General features: G+C 27.8%; 1 protein-coding gene across 1 annotated transcript in view; it reads left to right on the forward strand.

Annotated features, from left to right (window-relative positions):
* The window catches only part of LOC136075140 (metabotropic glutamate receptor 3-like), a 55,564-nt gene that overhangs the window by 24,791 nt on the left and 12,759 nt on the right, over nt 1-18,014 (forward strand). The window contains exons 4-6 of the mRNA XM_065787479.1: nt 6,353-6,643; nt 6,763-6,897; nt 12,360-12,774. Of these exons, the coding sequence (XP_065643551.1) occupies nt 6,353-6,643; nt 6,763-6,897; nt 12,360-12,774 (841 nt within the window). The remainder of the gene's footprint in view (nt 1-6,352; nt 6,644-6,762; nt 6,898-12,359; nt 12,775-18,014) is intronic.

Genomic DNA, 18,014 nt, shown 5'->3' on the forward strand with positions numbered 1-18,014 from the left:
TTAGAGCAGTGCCCGTTAGAGTATTAGTAGAAAAAAGAAAGAGAAACAACATTACGATGATGCGATAATGGTTGAAAGTTGGCTGCAAGAGTAGGTCCAACAATGTTTACAATACCTGTTTGCACCATGTCTAAAAGAAAAAGACCATCATTAGAAGATCCGCCCCAGATATGGCAACTGTATTCCATACCAGAACGGATTTGAGATATATAGAGGTAAAGAATAGAACCCTGAGTAAGAATTTGTCGAGCACGATAAAAAGATGCAACCTTAAAAGTTGCTAATTTCGCATAGATTTGATATATGGTTTCCAAGTAAGGTTGAAAGATTAAATATATATATATATATATATATATATATATATATATATATATATATATATATATATATATATAGAGAGAGAGAGAGAGAGAGAGAGAGAGAGAGAGAGAGAGAGAGAGAGAGATTCTTCCTGATGAACCTACTGATAGTGAAACACAGTGTTGAAGTAATCAAAAATTAGATAAGTATTTTTACTAATTTATATATATATATATATATATATATATATATATATATATATATATATATATATATATATATATATATATATATATATATATATATATATATATAGAGAGAGAGAGAGAGAGAGAGAGAGAGAGAGAGAGAGAGAGAGAGAGAGAGAGACTCTTCGCAGCAAAGGCGGCGGCAAAAGCGTAGTAGTGTTCCAGTTAATCATCTCTGTATAGTCGGTTGCAAGGAAGTTAATTTTGGGTGGTTAAAAACTCCTAATAAACTTTCTTTGAAAAGCTAGGCTTCTTGGTTTTATAATTCTTCTAAAACCCAATTCCTAATATGAACCAGATTGTCTACTACCATTGTTAAAAGCAAGTTTTCAGAATGTGCAAAAAAAAAGGCGTTTCTCTCAATTACTAGGTCTATTACTTTTAGCAAATCATTGGGCAGGAATCTTGACGATTTTATCATTTCAAATACATGCTCTGCTCCATTTGTGAAGTATTTACTTTTTTTATATGAAACTATCCAGGGACATATGATTTTAAAAGAAAAGAAACTAAGATTTTGTGCTCCTCTGTTGGGGTTTCAAGGCTCAAATACAATCGTCAAAACTCTATTTGAAGTTGTTCACCACCTTGAGTGTGAAATTGTTTCAGGCTCGCGAACGGTTAAATCTTCAGAACAACTGCCTGATTTAATAGCAGAACTTATATCCAACAAAAACTGCTGATCTTTGCTTAAAATTTTGTGGTCAATTTCTGGAATTTCACAATCGACATTGACAAATTTTACTTCCGGTAATTTCCACACTTATTAAGCTGTATATCGGACCGCTAAACGATTCTGGGCCTGCCGTTTCTCTTTCTAACATTTGAAATAAATGCCGGAATAGCAATTCGTTGAAGTGTAAAAGGCAAATCCCCCACCGCAGTGGTCTTTTTACTTATTTTTCAATTGTGAGAATAACACCGCATTTCCATCCCGTATTAGTAACAGTGCCATCGCTTCCGATTATGTCCAGTTCGTGAAATAAAGAATCCAGCTTCATTCAAGAATGAAATAATGCTACTGGCAATATTTTCAGCAGACCCAGAAATTAGCGAAACATGACCAACGTACACGGAACTTGGTTCTTGTAAAATTGAGTAATGTTCCTCTTTTATGGTTCTCTTTCCATCAGAATGTAGACCTTTAAGTGGTTTATATTTTTCCTTGCTCTGCATTTGAAGTTGTGAACAATTATCTACTTTTGCTTTTCTAGTTTTATCTTTTTCAATAACAAAACTGTGATTGGTTACAACTTTTCAATAACAACTGTGATTGGTTACAATACCAAAGTCTTGCAAATCACTTGAGGCAATAGCCGCCGTTGCTCTATCTGATAATCCATAGCGATCGCTAGTCAGAACAGTATTTTTCATTATAATGCGCATCTGCTATGATGACTTATTTTAAATTGTTCTTATTCTTCATAGATGACTTCTTCAATGGCTACCGAGGTATCATTATCGAACTCTTTTTGTTTTAGTGTTTCATCTAAATTGTTTGAGCATGAATGTTACGAAAATAGATAATTAGCGGGTAGAGTTCTTTTAAGTTTAGCAAAATTCCTATCGTGCCTTGGTAATTTTTTTCTGTCTCTTTTACGTCAACACTTTCAAGTTTACCAATACCATGCATTCTTTGGAAGTACAAAAATTTTAGTTTAATAATGGGAATTTTTTTTTCTTTTTTACACTTACAGATAATTAAAACAGAACACTCGCATTCGCAAATTTTAGTGACTATTTTACATTTGCAGTCTAATGTTATTTTACACTTACACGCCAAGACATCACACAATAATAAGGATTTTTTTTTGAATCTTCAACTCTCTTTTTTAACTTTCCTTTTTCTTAAATAAATGGATACCATGATAACTGTCATGGTATCCATTTATTAATTGGACAACTCTGTAAATCGTTACTGTGGGTGTTGAAGCTTTATCAAACACTGATTTAACTTGTTTTTTTTTGTTTGTTTATTTTTGTCGTTTAATAATTTTTACAATTTAAAAGTTTTTAAATCAAAACACTGGCGGGGCAAGTAGAAGAAATTACTTTGTCTTATCACCGAGTCCCAATCGTACGTATTTACAATAACTGTATAATATATTTATACTTTACAAATTATTTATTGAAATTTATAAATGGAAAAAGGAAAAATAAATAGTAATTAGTTTAAGAAATACTTCAAGAACAATGTTCTTTTTAAGAGTAATAATCAAGTAAACAAGAAAAATCGAAAGAAAACTAAAAAAGAAAAACAAAAAATAATTTAATTATAGTATTTACAAGAGCCACACTATATACGTATATTATATAAAGTATTTATTGAAAAATATGAGAGTAAAGTATTTAACAATTTGTAAAGTAATACTTAAATAAAGAACGAAAAATTAAAAATAAAAGAGTTTTACAAAAGCCGTAATATTTATGTATATTTTAAAACCAATTTGTATAAAAGTAAAATAAGTTCATTCAAAACAGTTCATTCATAGTTAAAAAAATATATATATTTAAGAACTCAGATTTGATTTCAATAATAACTTTTAAGATTAAAAGAAACACCATAACTGAATCAATGGAAAAAAAATTTGAGACATTCTGAGACATATTTTATAAAATTGAATTTTAGTTTAAAAGAAGCATTTAAAATCGGATATGTTAATATGTAATTTGTTTTGAACTATATTTAGGGACAATGTAGTTATTATCTGAAAATTTTGTCAGTTATTTTACTACTTTTTTAAAATAGTACTGAAATATTTTAGGAGACAGTCCCATCTTTGTTTTATGCGTGAACATTAAAACTTGGTGTAAGTTGATTTTATAAACGTTTAATGCGCCTATTTACACGCAGAAGAGGCTCGCATGGTACAATTTTATCAGCTCCAAATAATATTCTTTATGCATGTTTTTGTTTAGTGTACAATTTTTTTAATTTTGCATGATTTGTTCTCGCCCATGCAATATTAAAATAAACCAAATAACAATGAATGGAAGAAAAATATAAACTTTTTAAAGATTTATTATTTAGAAATGGTTTAGCCTTATATATCATAGCAATATTTTTTGATATTTTTTTCTCAATGCTTTTTATATGATCACTCTAACGTAAATGTTTATCTAATATTATGCCCAAAAAGTTAACGGAAGTTTCTCTTTTAATGTTCGCGTTATTGGTTATTAGATTTGGTTTAATGGGAGTATTTTCTAATTTATTCACTTTATGAAATAAAATAAACTTTTATCCACATTTAGAGACAGTTTATTATTTATAAACCATTCATTAACCTTACCCAAACCTTTGGTAGCTGTTTGAAAAAGTGTTTTAATATCTCTGTGGGAATAAAAAAGATTGGAGTCATCTGCAAAAAGAATACAATTTAAGAAGTGTGTTGCTAAATTTAAATCATTTATATATACTAAGAATAATAAGGGTCCTAAAATAGAGCTGTGGGGGACACTACAGCATATGGAATTGTTTTTGCTCATATTGGATAAATTGCTTTCTATTGGTCAAGTAGCTTTTGAACCAAAGTACGCTATTATTTTTAACTCCATATTATTCAAGCTTTTTTATTAGTATGTTATGGTTTACAAAATCAAAAGCCTTTGACAGATCAATTAAAACTCCTAATGTAAAGTAGTTCGTACATAATGCGTTTGTTATTTGATTTGCTATTTCAACCACTGCACGTTCAATGAAACATTTTTGTTATGCGACACAATTTAAAACATAAAAAAACTTAACTGGCTTGCTGCTTGATTGCAAGAATAGTTTGTAATTTTCATTAAAACAATACTTAAGAACTTCTTCATAAGTTGGAAGTTTATTTACAGATAATTCTATTGGATGAACGGAAATGGGGCAGTTAAATTTGCTAAGAGTAATTTATAAAAAAAAACAGCGATGACAGATTGGTTAATATTATCAAATAATCAAAACAAAATTATATCAAAACAAGTTGTTGGGAGAAACACACTAATTTTGCAGCGCATTTTGGGAATACTCTAATGCTTGTAATATATTTTTTTTGCATTTTCCTTAGATATCATTGAGGCATGTTTTCCGCGGTATATAAATAAATATATATATATATATATATATATATATATATATATATATATATATATATATATATATATATATTTATATATATATATATATATATATACACAAGGCCGCCCACAGGATTTTTTGATGCTTCAGATATGACACTTTTACGTATTGTGCTAACTTTAAACTTAAGTATATTCGTGCCTTATAGGCATAAATATACTTAAGTTTGGAGTTTGCACTATACGTGAAAGTGTCATACCTGATCTATAGGCATCTATATATAGGCATATCTATGGGCATCATTATTTATCTATATATGGCAATATCTATATTTTTATCTATAGGCATTGCCTGTGCCAAATGAGAAAGTTTTTCAAAAAATTGTGATGATGGGGCTTGGGAACAAAATACTCAAAAATTTCAGCCCAACTCGCCAAAGTTGAGGCAGTTATGTAGTAAAATTTTTAACTTTTCTATTTTATACTAAGTTTAAATTCATCAACAGGCTTTAAATTTCATTTGAAAATATTGTAAATTACAAAAGTTATTACCATGCAAAATTTATAACCCCCTCATTTTTTTTAAGAGAGGAAGGGGGTCGAAATGTTTGCATGCTGACAGCTTTTGTAATTTACAATTTTTATGTATAAAATTGAAAACCTATCAATGAATTTAAACTTATTATAAATTAGCAAAGTTTATACTTTTACTACATAACTGGCCTCACATCCCGGCACGGCGGGGGGGGGGGGAATTTTTAGGGTATTTTTGTTCCCAGGTCTCCATTATCGCGATTTTTTGCATACCCTACTTATTTGGCATAGAAATGAACATACTTTATTTTAAAGTTAGCACAATTCGTGAAAGTGTCATACCTGAAACATCAAAAAATCTTATGGGCGGCCCTGGATATATATATATATATATATATATATATATATATATATATATATATATATATATATATATATATATATATAAATGTATATATACGCATATATATGCATATATATATATATATATATATATATATAAATTAGTAAAAACAGTAAAATTAGTAAAATCTAATTTTTGCTTTCTTCAACACTGTGTTTCACCATCAGTAGGTTCATCAGGAAGATTCTTCCTGATGAACCTACTGATAGTGAAACACAGTGTTGAATGAAGCAAAAATTAGATAAGTGTTTTTACTAATTTATTATTGCTCTTCTTATTGCCGTTCTTTAAGAACATTGAGCACTCTGTTTGTAGAATACACTAACATAATTTATATATATATATAAATAAATAAATATATATATATATATATATATATATATTTATATATATATTTATATATATATATATATATATATATATATATATATATATATATATATATATATATATATATATATATATATATATATATATATATATATATATATATAAGGGTGTCCCAAAAAGCAACACTTTTAAAAATAATCTGGTCCCACCCCCTAAATATGTTCTATCTAATACAAAAACACTTAGTTTAAAATTTTTTTAAATAAAAAATATTTTTAGGGGTCCCTCAAGACCCTCGAATAATGTATATATATATATATATATATATATATATATATATATATATATATATATATATATATATATATATATATATATATATATATATATATATATATATATATGTATATATATATATATATATACATATATATATATATATATTATATATATTTATATATATACAAATATTATTTTACAGGTTAACCGAGCAAATAATGCTAGTTTTTTACATGGTTATAAACTTGCTATCCACGAAGTTTTTGACGTAAATGATACTCCGGATTTGCAACAAAAAATTCTAAAGACGTTTTTGGACAGAATCCCCTTTTTAATTGGTCCATACTCTGCACAATCTTCATTTATAGCAAGTACATTAACAAGCGTGTTTAATACAGTTGCAATCAGCTACAGTTCAAGTTGTTCTTTTTTTGATAATCGAAAACTTGAAACAATTCTTAGAACTGTCCCATCTGACAAATTTAGAGTCCAAGTATTACAATTATTATAACATTTTGTTGATAAATTTTTGTTGTTAAAGTTTTCATAATGTTCAGCTTTTTTTAGCTCATGCCATTTTTTACAGTTTTGATAAAATTTTCTTTGTTGCAGGTTGCTTTGGATTTGCTTCAGAAACTCAAGTGGAACTATGTTGTTGTGATCAGCTCATATCGTTATGATGGAGAGTTCGATGCAGCACAGTTTATAAATCAATTATCTTCTATTAATGTTTGTCTTGAAGCTGAGGTGGGTTTTCCTCTCTTTATTTAATTGGGTAAGGTTGCCGATATTGTACCCTCTAAGAACAGCGTCAAAAATAGAGAAAAAACTCTTGGTAGAAGCAATGAGACTTAATTGTATTTTTTAATTTGGGGATAAACTGTTCTAAAAAAGTTAAAATATTCCAAAATTTAAACGTCGGTATTTATTAGGGAATTAGATTTAAAAAAGTATGTTATTGGTGCTATCAAGGAAACATGATCCTAAAAACAGGTACAATATCGGAAACATTTCCCAAATTATTTGATAATTTTTGGGTTTCTCTTAATTAGATATTTTTCCAAAATTCAAATTTAGAACTAGATGTTTTTATTTCTTTAAAAATTTAAAGAAATTGTATTTAAAATAGTAGCTGAAGTCTTACCATAAAGTGCTTTGTCTTTGATCATGTTAAAATTAATGATCTAAGAACTCGAACTAACGCAAAAAACTCAAATTGGAAAAATATTTGCATTTTTCTTTACAACCCCGTCGCTCCTGCCTGCATTAAAATGTGTTTGCGTTTTAAACTATTTTCAAGAAACAAAATGTAAGCACCTTTACAAAAAATATTTTACTACTCGGCGTAGTTAAGGCGATTTACAAATTATTCGATTTCTTTTATTTGGAATTAGCATGGTTTTACCAGCGTATTATTTCCAAACAAGAGCTTTAAATGGCATTTTTTTTTGCTTTAGAAATTTTTTAATATTTAAAGAAACTTCTTTTTTTATATAATTTTCAAAACCTTTTTACTACCCGTAATAGCGAATCTACAGTACACCATTTTGGAGTCTTTAGATCAAATACGCTCATTGGCGTTAACATTTAGTGAAAATCTTTTGAAAAAATTCTTTAATTTACTATTGATCCTAGTTCTAATTGGCTCTGACGTATATTAACTATATATAATTGTTAAAATACAACATTTCTATCAATTTTCACATAAAATACTAGAATTCCGACCAAGAAAGAGCTTATAATTAAAAATTTTTTGCTAATAAACGATCAGAACAGATCATTTTATTAAATTATGTTCATTTTACCTAAATAGCGTATTTATTTAAAATCTCATTCAAATTTGGACAAGTGATTGTGATTTTAATAAGATTTTTTGTAAAAAAGAAGAATCTTCGGTCTGGGTTTTTTTGCTATAAACATATTTTATGATACCGCAAAATTTATCATTTTTTTTTTCCATATTTTCATAATTCACGGACCTGATCATTTAACGGAAATATGTCGTAGTCAACAAAATATCATACAGATATAATATTTTAAACTTGCCTTAACTACACTGATTATTAAAAATGTTTACGGTTTAAATACAATTTTTTTTTCTCATTTGCATTATTTTCTAAATCTGATATATCTGTACCTAGATTTATGTTTGATTTTCAGGAATGATCCTTTCTACGACACATTATTAGGATCGTCGCTTGAGTTTCCATTTAATTAAATTTATAATTATTGGGGGCGAGCATTTAAAATTTGCACAACTATTTAAATTTTTCAAAATTTCAAATTTCAAGTTAAAGATTATTTGAATGAGACTAAAATTCTCTTGTCCATAATTTTCAAAAAAAAACTTGCATACTTATCGAAAATGTTCAATCATGATATCGTTATAAAAATGGTGTGTTTTTCAAACTCTATTCGGAATTTTTTGTTAAAATAATTTTCAGTTAAAAGCTTATTATGTGTTAACAACATCAATAAACCTCTTTATAAATTTCTTGAAACAAAATTTCTCGTTAAAATAATTTTTAGTTAAAAGCTTATTATGTGTTATCAACATAAAATTTTTTCTTTGGCTAGCTTATGCAAGTAAATGTCTCAGCGTATTAGGTATATTTAATAGTCGAGTAACTGTAGTAACCTAACCGGTTGATTTGATTTAGTTTTTAGGTAAATTTACTGTGATGTTCTTTATCCATAAAGTAAGTTACACTATTTAAGTTTAAAATAGAAGTAGGATATTATTGGTTTTCACTCAGAGATTTAAAGTAATTAAATTCAAAAGCACTTTATGTTGAATGAGAATCTCTTCACAAAAGGAAAAATGAAAATACTTTTAATTTAAAGTTGAATTTAGTGTGATGTACTTTATGGATGACCACTAATAAAAGCCTCACACAAAAACACTCTAGGTTTTTAGAATGCTAACTCTCCCCCCTCCCTCACTCGAAAAAAGAAAGAATTCTAATCCTGGGTTTAGTGAAATTATGCAAAAAAAAAAAAAAACTGGTTTCCTTAGACAGCAAACTTTAGAATAAATGTCCAGGTTAAGCGTTAAAATTTGAGATATGGTGCATAGACAGTGACGGATCCAGGGGTGATGGGGGTATGCCTACCCCCTCCTCCCCTCGAGAATCTGAAAGCCATAAAATTATCTTAGAAATTGAGGACCTTTTTTTTGTTTTTTTTTAAGAAAATATAGTATAAAATATAAATTTATTTCAACATCAACCAAAAGTTTCTGGATCTGTCATTGTGCATAGGAACATGCTCTAAAACCTTACAAGATATTTCAAATAGTTAGTTAGACTCAGTGTCGTTGGCTTCTGTTTTAGGAAAACATAAATTTTTAAAATTAGTGCAATGCTTGTTTCCATTTTTCTATCAACAAATGTTAATCTAATTTGCATGTTTGTTTACGATTTTATTCAAAATTCATTAAAAAACTATAAGTTATTATATATTAATAACATTTTATACGTTTTTATTATAGGCATTCAAACTTGTAATGTTTTCAAATGTGAACATTCATTTGAATGTTTGATTATCGAAACGTCGAGCTACAGTTTTCTAATTCTCCTTATTATTATTATTGTTATTATTATAATTGTTATTATTATTATTATTGTTATGTTGTTATTGTTAAAGTAATTTTCTATATTAAAAGTTTGACTACTATAAGCCGAGTGTCTGAATTCTATAAGCCAAGTGTCTGGTTTTTATGACCCTGCTATTGTAGACTGACTCGAAAGAGAAAGAGTTCATTTGTCATAAATGTTTTTAACCTTGTTGAACAAATTACGAGCAACGACCAAAGTAAGCAAAGCATTCAATGTTAGCACTAATCGATTTTTAAAGAAGTTATGTCTTTGACTGTTTTGGTAACTTTTCGTTCAATTTTATGCTTTGCACTCATCTACATTTTTGATGGCCATTTGAATTCACTCATCTACATTTTTGATGGCCATTGACTTTGTTTAATTTTTATAAATTTAAAAAAATTGAATTAGATACCTTTTAATCTACGTTAAGCTAATAAGCTGAGACCAAAATTTGTCAGACATGGTTTGTAGTTTAAGTTGCACAATTGCGAAACAAGATAGATAGCCCTACGCTGAACTGGTTATAACTTTTTAGTGTCCTTTTGTAGGGAAGGGCTCCAAACTGGTGCACTGTACTCTAATATCATGAACATACTATTTTAAATTAAAATAAGATTTAAATTTTATTTTTTAAAAGTTCTTTTGAGTATCCCATGTACAGAGTTTGCTTTAAAAGTAGCTTGACTAATCTGTTTTGACCATGTTTATTATTAACTAAAATACCCAATGTTCTCTAATATGTCTAACATTGTCATGGAGATGTCGAATTCCGAGGAACCACCTTGAAATTTTAGAACTTTGCATTTAGTTATACTAAATTCCATGCATCAAAATCTTGATCAATCACATAAGATTCATATCTTATGTGATTGATCAAGATTTTGATGCATTTATCCTCCTGAACATATGCCATATCCATAACTGGCTTTGTTTTGGCAACCGATTGGCTATCATCGGGAAAAAAGTTTGCAAGTTATCTTAACTAATTCTTGGATATTATTTATGAGGAGCAAAAACAGTAGAGATCCTATGAATGATCTTTGAATTACAACATTCAAGACATTTATTCAAAAAAGAAATTGTTAAAAAACGTCACGTTTCTACAGTCAAGAAAGTTCTTGAGCCAATCAAAAATTTTATTACAAAAACCATAGCCAGCAAACTTAAGATAAAGCAAAACATGTGACACATGGTGAAAAAATGTATACTGTGTGGTGAGACGTATTTTTTTTTCTTTTTTTAGAATTTTTTTATTTTTCTTAGACAAAACTTGATCACTTGAGTTTGTAAAATTACCGACTTTTTCATTTACCGGTCATTCGATCAATTAAAACTGAAATACCGTTAAATTTTTGAATATAAATAAAACATAGATAAGCGAATCTTATTAAATACTTTTTTTTTTCAAATAACTTCTTAAAAGCTAAAATTATTCAATTTTTTATCTCCTAACCGATATCTAATTTAGTGCGCAATAGCCTCTCTCCTGAAAATACTCTTTAAGGTTTAACGCTTGTTAGTCAAATGGTCATCAAACAGTCGAAAACTATTTGAATTTACTTTCTTCGTATATTTTCTTGTCGAAAGTACTCTAACTACTTTTTTATTACTTCAGGTTTTTAGTTTTCGTTTCTAATAAAACTGACATTCCCCGAGCGATCTCTGTTTTTTGTTTAATAAGACTATGAAGTGTTTCCATAGAAAAATTAGTATTGGGTTGAATAATATCAATTATATTATTCAAATCTAAATCCGATTTATTCATGTGTTTTCAAATATCAATTGAAGTATTGCATTCTCATTTAACTTATATAATATATAATAACTATACCTTATATAACTTATGATAATAATAATAAATAATATATAATAACTATTCAATATAGTTTACATTATTTCAAGCATACTTAATTTGAATCCAAATGGATATTGATATAAAGTTCAATTATTTTTGCACACACCCATTATAAAGGTAAAGTTCGCTGACAGATTTTAAATTTCAATTTAAACATTTTGTTTACATTTAAATAGTTTTGTATCGTGTACCCATAATCTCAACTTGACATTGATATCCCCTTATCAACATACCTAAATTGAAGGTAGATTGATAGTTGTAAAAGTTATTGATTTTCAAAAAGCTAAAAACCTGTTGGATTTAGAAATTAACTAAGAACGTTTTAAATTATTTAAAAATAGAAATGAAAAATGATAACAAATAAAATAAAAATGTTTTTTAAGGTAGACGGTTACAATTACTATATACAAATTTTCTTTATGTTCAAGTTCTGAATAAAACTCACAGTTGCCCTATAAAAAAAATTTTTTTGCTTAAAAATTTGTAAATTAAAAAATTCTAGCTTGCTGTATAATTTTACAAATTCTAGCTTGCAATAATATATATTTTTTATTATTAAAAAATTTATTATTTAAGAATTGAACTTTAAAAATAATTCTGCCGATTTTTTTTTTTTTTTGAAAAGGATTGAGGTGTGAAAATATTTTCCAGGGGGTTTCTTTTATTATTTGATGAATAATAAAAAAGTTGTTCAAGTATAATTAGCATAGTAAATTTTTTCTTCCACATTTTCCATGTTCAGCTTCACTTTTTAGATTGGCCTACCTTACTATTCTACTAAATCAGTTTATGAAAGTGTTTTTCAGAATCTATTTGGAGTTAATTATGAAAATAAAGAGAAGAGACGTTCTATTGGACTTATTTTGTTTACTAACAAACAAGATACGTCCGCAATATTTTCATTGATACAAGAACACAATTTGAAAAATAATTTGGCTGTAATTTGTATTTACGGATGTACCAACTATGTTGAGATAACTCAGGGCAAAGAAGCCACCCTAAATGGAACTTTGAGTTTAGATATTGCCTATGACAGAATACAAGGGTTTGAAAATTATTATTTAAATTTAAACCCATATGATGATCCTGATCCGGAGCTAAAATATGTTTGGGAGAATATATTCAATTGTTCATTGTCTACTATCAATGCATCAAAAAGTTTATGTACAGGTAAAAATCTTTTTTATAATCTTATAATTTAAAATGTCGAGCTGGTATAAAATTTTATAAGCTTTGCAACAGTGGTATACACCCCTTGTTGCAATATTTATATATTTTTGTAAGAGGTCGGGGAGTTTTTATTTAGATTATAAACAGAATAGGCGGGAAGCTCTTATAATTACTTTTTGAGGGTCGTCAATAAATTATGTCACGCTCTAAGAAGGGGGAGGGGTTAATGGTTTTGTATTGACTCATACAGGACTTGTTACTAAAGTGTTATAATGTTGTGACAAGGGAGGGGAAAAAAAAGAGGTCACAAAAGGTCAAAAATTTTGTGACGTAATTTATGGACAACCTCCTAATAATTTGCATTGGGGAGAAGAGAACAGACGACACTCAGCAGAAAGAAAATAACCGACAGTTTAGCAAGAAATTTTAACGCCACTGAATTCACAACCATTTTTTTCATGTTTATTAAATACCAGTGATTATCTTTTTCCAAGAATTTCCGGAGTTCCGGATGTTTCTTTAATTTTTATTTTTTGATAATATCCAAATAGTTTAAGGTGGTTCAGAACTAAAAAAATTTAAATTTTTATTAAAACTTGGTTTTTGAGATTTCAAAATTCAACGCAGCTGTAATCGTTTCTGGAATCTATTTTAACATATCTTGAGTATTTTTAGAGGTATTCTACTTTATTTAGACCTTATCAGACAACTTGATCAAAGCAACGGCCCCTAACAACACAAATTTAGGTTTATGATTACCCTCTCTCTCGGCCTTAGCATTAGTTTTTGTGTCAGATTTGGTTAGTTACGCATTAGTTTAATAGGCCAGCATGGTTTGAGAAAAATATAGAATAAAACAGTGTGGAGAAGTTGCTTGTGATAATTTGTTGTGTTCGGAAAGCTTTGTGTTATTTATATTGTTTAGTATAATTTACCAGTTTTATATTTTTAGAATATTATAATATTATATAATGGGAAGCAAAAAAAGAATAAGTTTAAGCAGAAAAAGAACATTTCGTGGCAACCAGTAGAACAAAACACCTACCCTAGAAATCGAAAATGTTTCAATTAGTGTTAGCAAAGTTTCTTTAGAAAAAGTTGATAATAATAGTAATGCAGAAAACTGTAACATGATAAACTTCTCTATTTTAAGAAAAGCTATTGATAATAACGAGTGATGCGGAAGTTATCAGACAAATCCTAATTTCATTATTTGAGCATAATAATTAGTTTTTGTGGTTTGTTGCGTAGGCATAAACGTTTTATAAAATATAAACCTTATTATTTGAAACACAATTATTTAAAATGAGGTTAAATGCAGCTGAACGAGAAGCTTTTCGAAAGCGACTAAAAATGTTTTTTGTAAATAAACCAAATATAAAAAAAAAAAAAATCGTAAACCATTTTGAAAAGGAAGGATTTGCTCGAAGTACAATATATGATAACCTAAAAAGACTGGAAACTGTTCAATCGTTTTCTGATAGAAAGCACTCTGGTCGTCCGACATCCTTGACTAGAGAAAAGAAAGCCGAAATTAACGAGACTTGTCAACAATCGAAAAGGGGTCAGTCAGAGAAAAATAGGTATTAAATTCGGTGTAAATCAATCGACAATTGGTCGTCAGTTTAAAAAAATGAATATTAAATATAGAAAACGTGAAAAGACTCCAAAATATACTATAGAACAACAAATAAAGGCAAAGAAAAGAAGCAGGAAACTAGTTAACCAACTCTATAACACAAAATCGCTTCTTGTCATCGATGACGAAAAATGATTTTGTTTTGCAGGGGACAACATGCCTGGAAATTCTGGATAACACACAAACAACAAAAAGACATGCCCAGAAAGTGTTCGTTTTATACAGATGGTGGTGTTTTTTTATATAAAAAATAATATACAGTTTTATGCAGATGGTGGTGTTTTTTTATATAAAAAGTAATATATTTTTATTAAAAGATAAATGCTTTATTTAAAAAAAATATAATACTAGTTTGTTTTTTTATTTATAAATAGTTTATTGACGTTTTTATTTTGTCCGATAACTTCCGCATCACCCGTTATTGGCAATTGTCCAGAATGTAACACTTGTATTGTTTTATTCTGGACAGATGACAAAGATAAACAATATAGATTTTGTCACAAGTTGAATTTTAAATGTACCAAATGTAAATTTCATTATTGCAATTGTACATCTGCTAATGTAAAAAACACTTTTTGTTAAAAAATTTTACCAATACAAGGCAGAAACTATTTTGATATCAACCTTATAATTGTAATTGTTTTCTGTGGACTTTGCACAAATTGCAAACACTTTTTGTATCAACAACAATGCGCTCAACAAAATCAACAACATTATTCAAAATGCTTATATCTTATCGGCAGAGCAACCCACAAAGGCAGCAGCAATAAAAGTTAAAAATAAAGTTAAAGAGAAACACATTGGTCAGGAAAAAAACTAATCAGAGTTTCTTCAGATGGGTCATCGTAAAAACGTGGACATGCTTCACTGAATGGTGTGGTAACCACAATTTCAGAAGGGCAATGTATTGATTTTGAAGTCTTGTGCAAGTATTGTAGGGGATGTAGAATGTAGAAAAGTTAGAGTGTTAGTCATAACCAGAAGCGCATTGGTACAAGACTATATAACCGAAGATAAACATTATGGTAGTCGGTTAACTGGAAAAGGAAAATTGACAGAAGTTAATAGTAAATACAATTAATAGAATACAATAGTAGAAATAGAATACAATAATAGAAAAATAAAATAGAAAGCGCAGTTATTAGAATACAAAACTATTTTGGTATGGCTATTCGACAGACTGCAGCTAATAATTCTTTAAGTGAAAATGAAAAGGTATACCAAATAAAAAAGAACATTCACGCAGTTCTTTACCATTGCACTAATTTTCCGGATCAGTTTCATCGCCACGTATTAAGTCCAGTGGGTCCTGATAGCTTATGTAAGTGGAAGAAAGGAAACTCTGAAGGTAGCAGCAATTACACACCCAAAGTTAATTTACTAGTATGGATATATGATATTATTAAGAAAGAGTTTGATGAACTAAGTGATGACAAACATTTGAAAAAATGCACTCATGGTCAAACACAAAATTCTAATGAGGGACTCAACAGTATTATATGGTCTAGATGCCCAAAGAACATATTTAATCACAAAGCTTCGTTTGAGTTGGGAGTGAACTCAGCTGTGTTGTATTTTTATGAGGGTACTGCTGGTGTTCAGAGAGTAATGAGTCACCTCAATCTTGAGAATGTTGGAAAATCTGCAGTGTCCTCAATTTGTAGGTATCAAAAACGCATTACCAGTATGAACAAAAAAGACACTTTAGAAAAAAAGGTGGAAGAATGCATTTAAAAGCCATTAATAAGAGTTGGCAAGATAAAGAACAACAACTGGAAACTTATAAACCCTACTCATCTGGAAGTTTTTGAAAATTTTTTTTAGTTATAAAATGTTGATTGTTGTTTTTTAGCATTCGCTTTTTTGCACAGTTTGTAATTTTTGAAAAATATTAACTTTTTAATGGCTATAGCTTTTTGTTTCAAATTTTTAGGGCATGTTTTACATTTAATAACGGAGAGCCTGTAGCAAAATGCCAAAAACAATGTACTTAATGAATTATTGACATTTTTCGATTTGATTTCATTAGCCAACCCTCCAAATTTTGATGTTTTTGCCAAAAAAATCAAAAGTTACATCTTTTACTAAGAATGTAGCATTGATTTTGGTACAGGCCCTTCATTTTATGTGCATGAAAATTTTCCCAAATATTAAGCTCTAATTTTTTGTGGTTTCCAAAATATCGTTTTTAAAAATTTCCTTTTACTGACATATTTTCACAATTAGGAATAAATAGTTGGAAAATGACACTTACTGTTTTTTATTTTTTTCAAGTTATACTCTGATACACTTTTTAATTTAAATTATGAAATTTGGTGAATTTTTTTTAGCGGTGAACCACCTTAAAAATTTTTTTTTTTTTTTTTTTGTAACTTTGTCATCGATTAATTAAAACAGTAAAGGTATCGTTTAACAATTACTCCACTCTATATTTAGTTAAAATAGACATTGTTTGTACGCGATTACGACTTATACTTTTTATTTGCACGCATATATTAATTGTTAATTATTTTGACTATTTCACCTAAAAATCTAATGTAACTTAGTTTAATTATTTTTTTTTTTCAATTAAATTAATTTATAATCCTTATTTAATTTTCTTTTATATAAAAGAATGCCTTCTAAAATCTAAACCCTCAGTCGATGTATGTATACCCTATTGCGTCTATTTCTATTTAGGTCAGTCAATGTATGTACACTCCACTGTGACTACGTTTATAACATGATTTATGTACGTTTATATTAAAAAGTTACCACTTCGAGAATTCTCCACACGAGAGCGCAACAAGCGAAAAAATAAAATTATTTTAACGCTTAACTTATAATTACGTATACATATATATATATATATATATATATATATATATATATATATATATATATATATATATATATATATATATATATATATATATATATATATATATATATATATATATATATATATATATATATATATATATATAAATTAGTAAAAAACACTTATCTAACTTTTATCTTCGACTTGAAGTTTCACCATTGCTGGATCATCAGGAAGAGTTACTAAATCTCAAAAAAAATTCAATTTATAGAAAAAAATATTTTACAGGAAGTTATAAATTATTATAAAAAATTTTTAATTACTATATTTTTTTGTTAACGGGAAGTTACAGAAAGTAATTATGAAATAATTTTCTTTGGAATGGGGATAGTTTAATTTGGTCATTTGTTTTTATAATTTTTTAAGAGGTATTTATTTTCGTGCCTGCATTTAGAAATTAATTCAGATTTTTTATTTAATAAATTTTCTTGATTTAAATGAGTAATTATTTCAAATTTTTCTTGCAAACATAGCATACATAGCATACATAGTTTTTTCCAAAAGGTGTATGCTATGTTTGCAAGAAAAATTTGAAATAATTACTCATTTAAATCAAGAAAATTTATTAAATAAAAAATCTGAATTAATTTCTAAATGCAGGCACGAAAATAAATACCTCTTAAAAAATTATAAAAACAAATGACCAAGTTAAACTATCCCCATTCCAAAGAAAATTATTTCATAATTACTTTCTGTAACTTCCCGTTAACAAAAAAATATAGTAATTAAAAATTTTTTATA

Source organism: Hydra vulgaris, chromosome 01 (genome assembly GCF_038396675.1).
Source record: "Hydra vulgaris chromosome 01, alternate assembly HydraT2T_AEP".
Lineage (NCBI taxonomy): Eukaryota > Metazoa > Cnidaria > Hydrozoa > Anthoathecata > Hydridae > Hydra > Hydra vulgaris.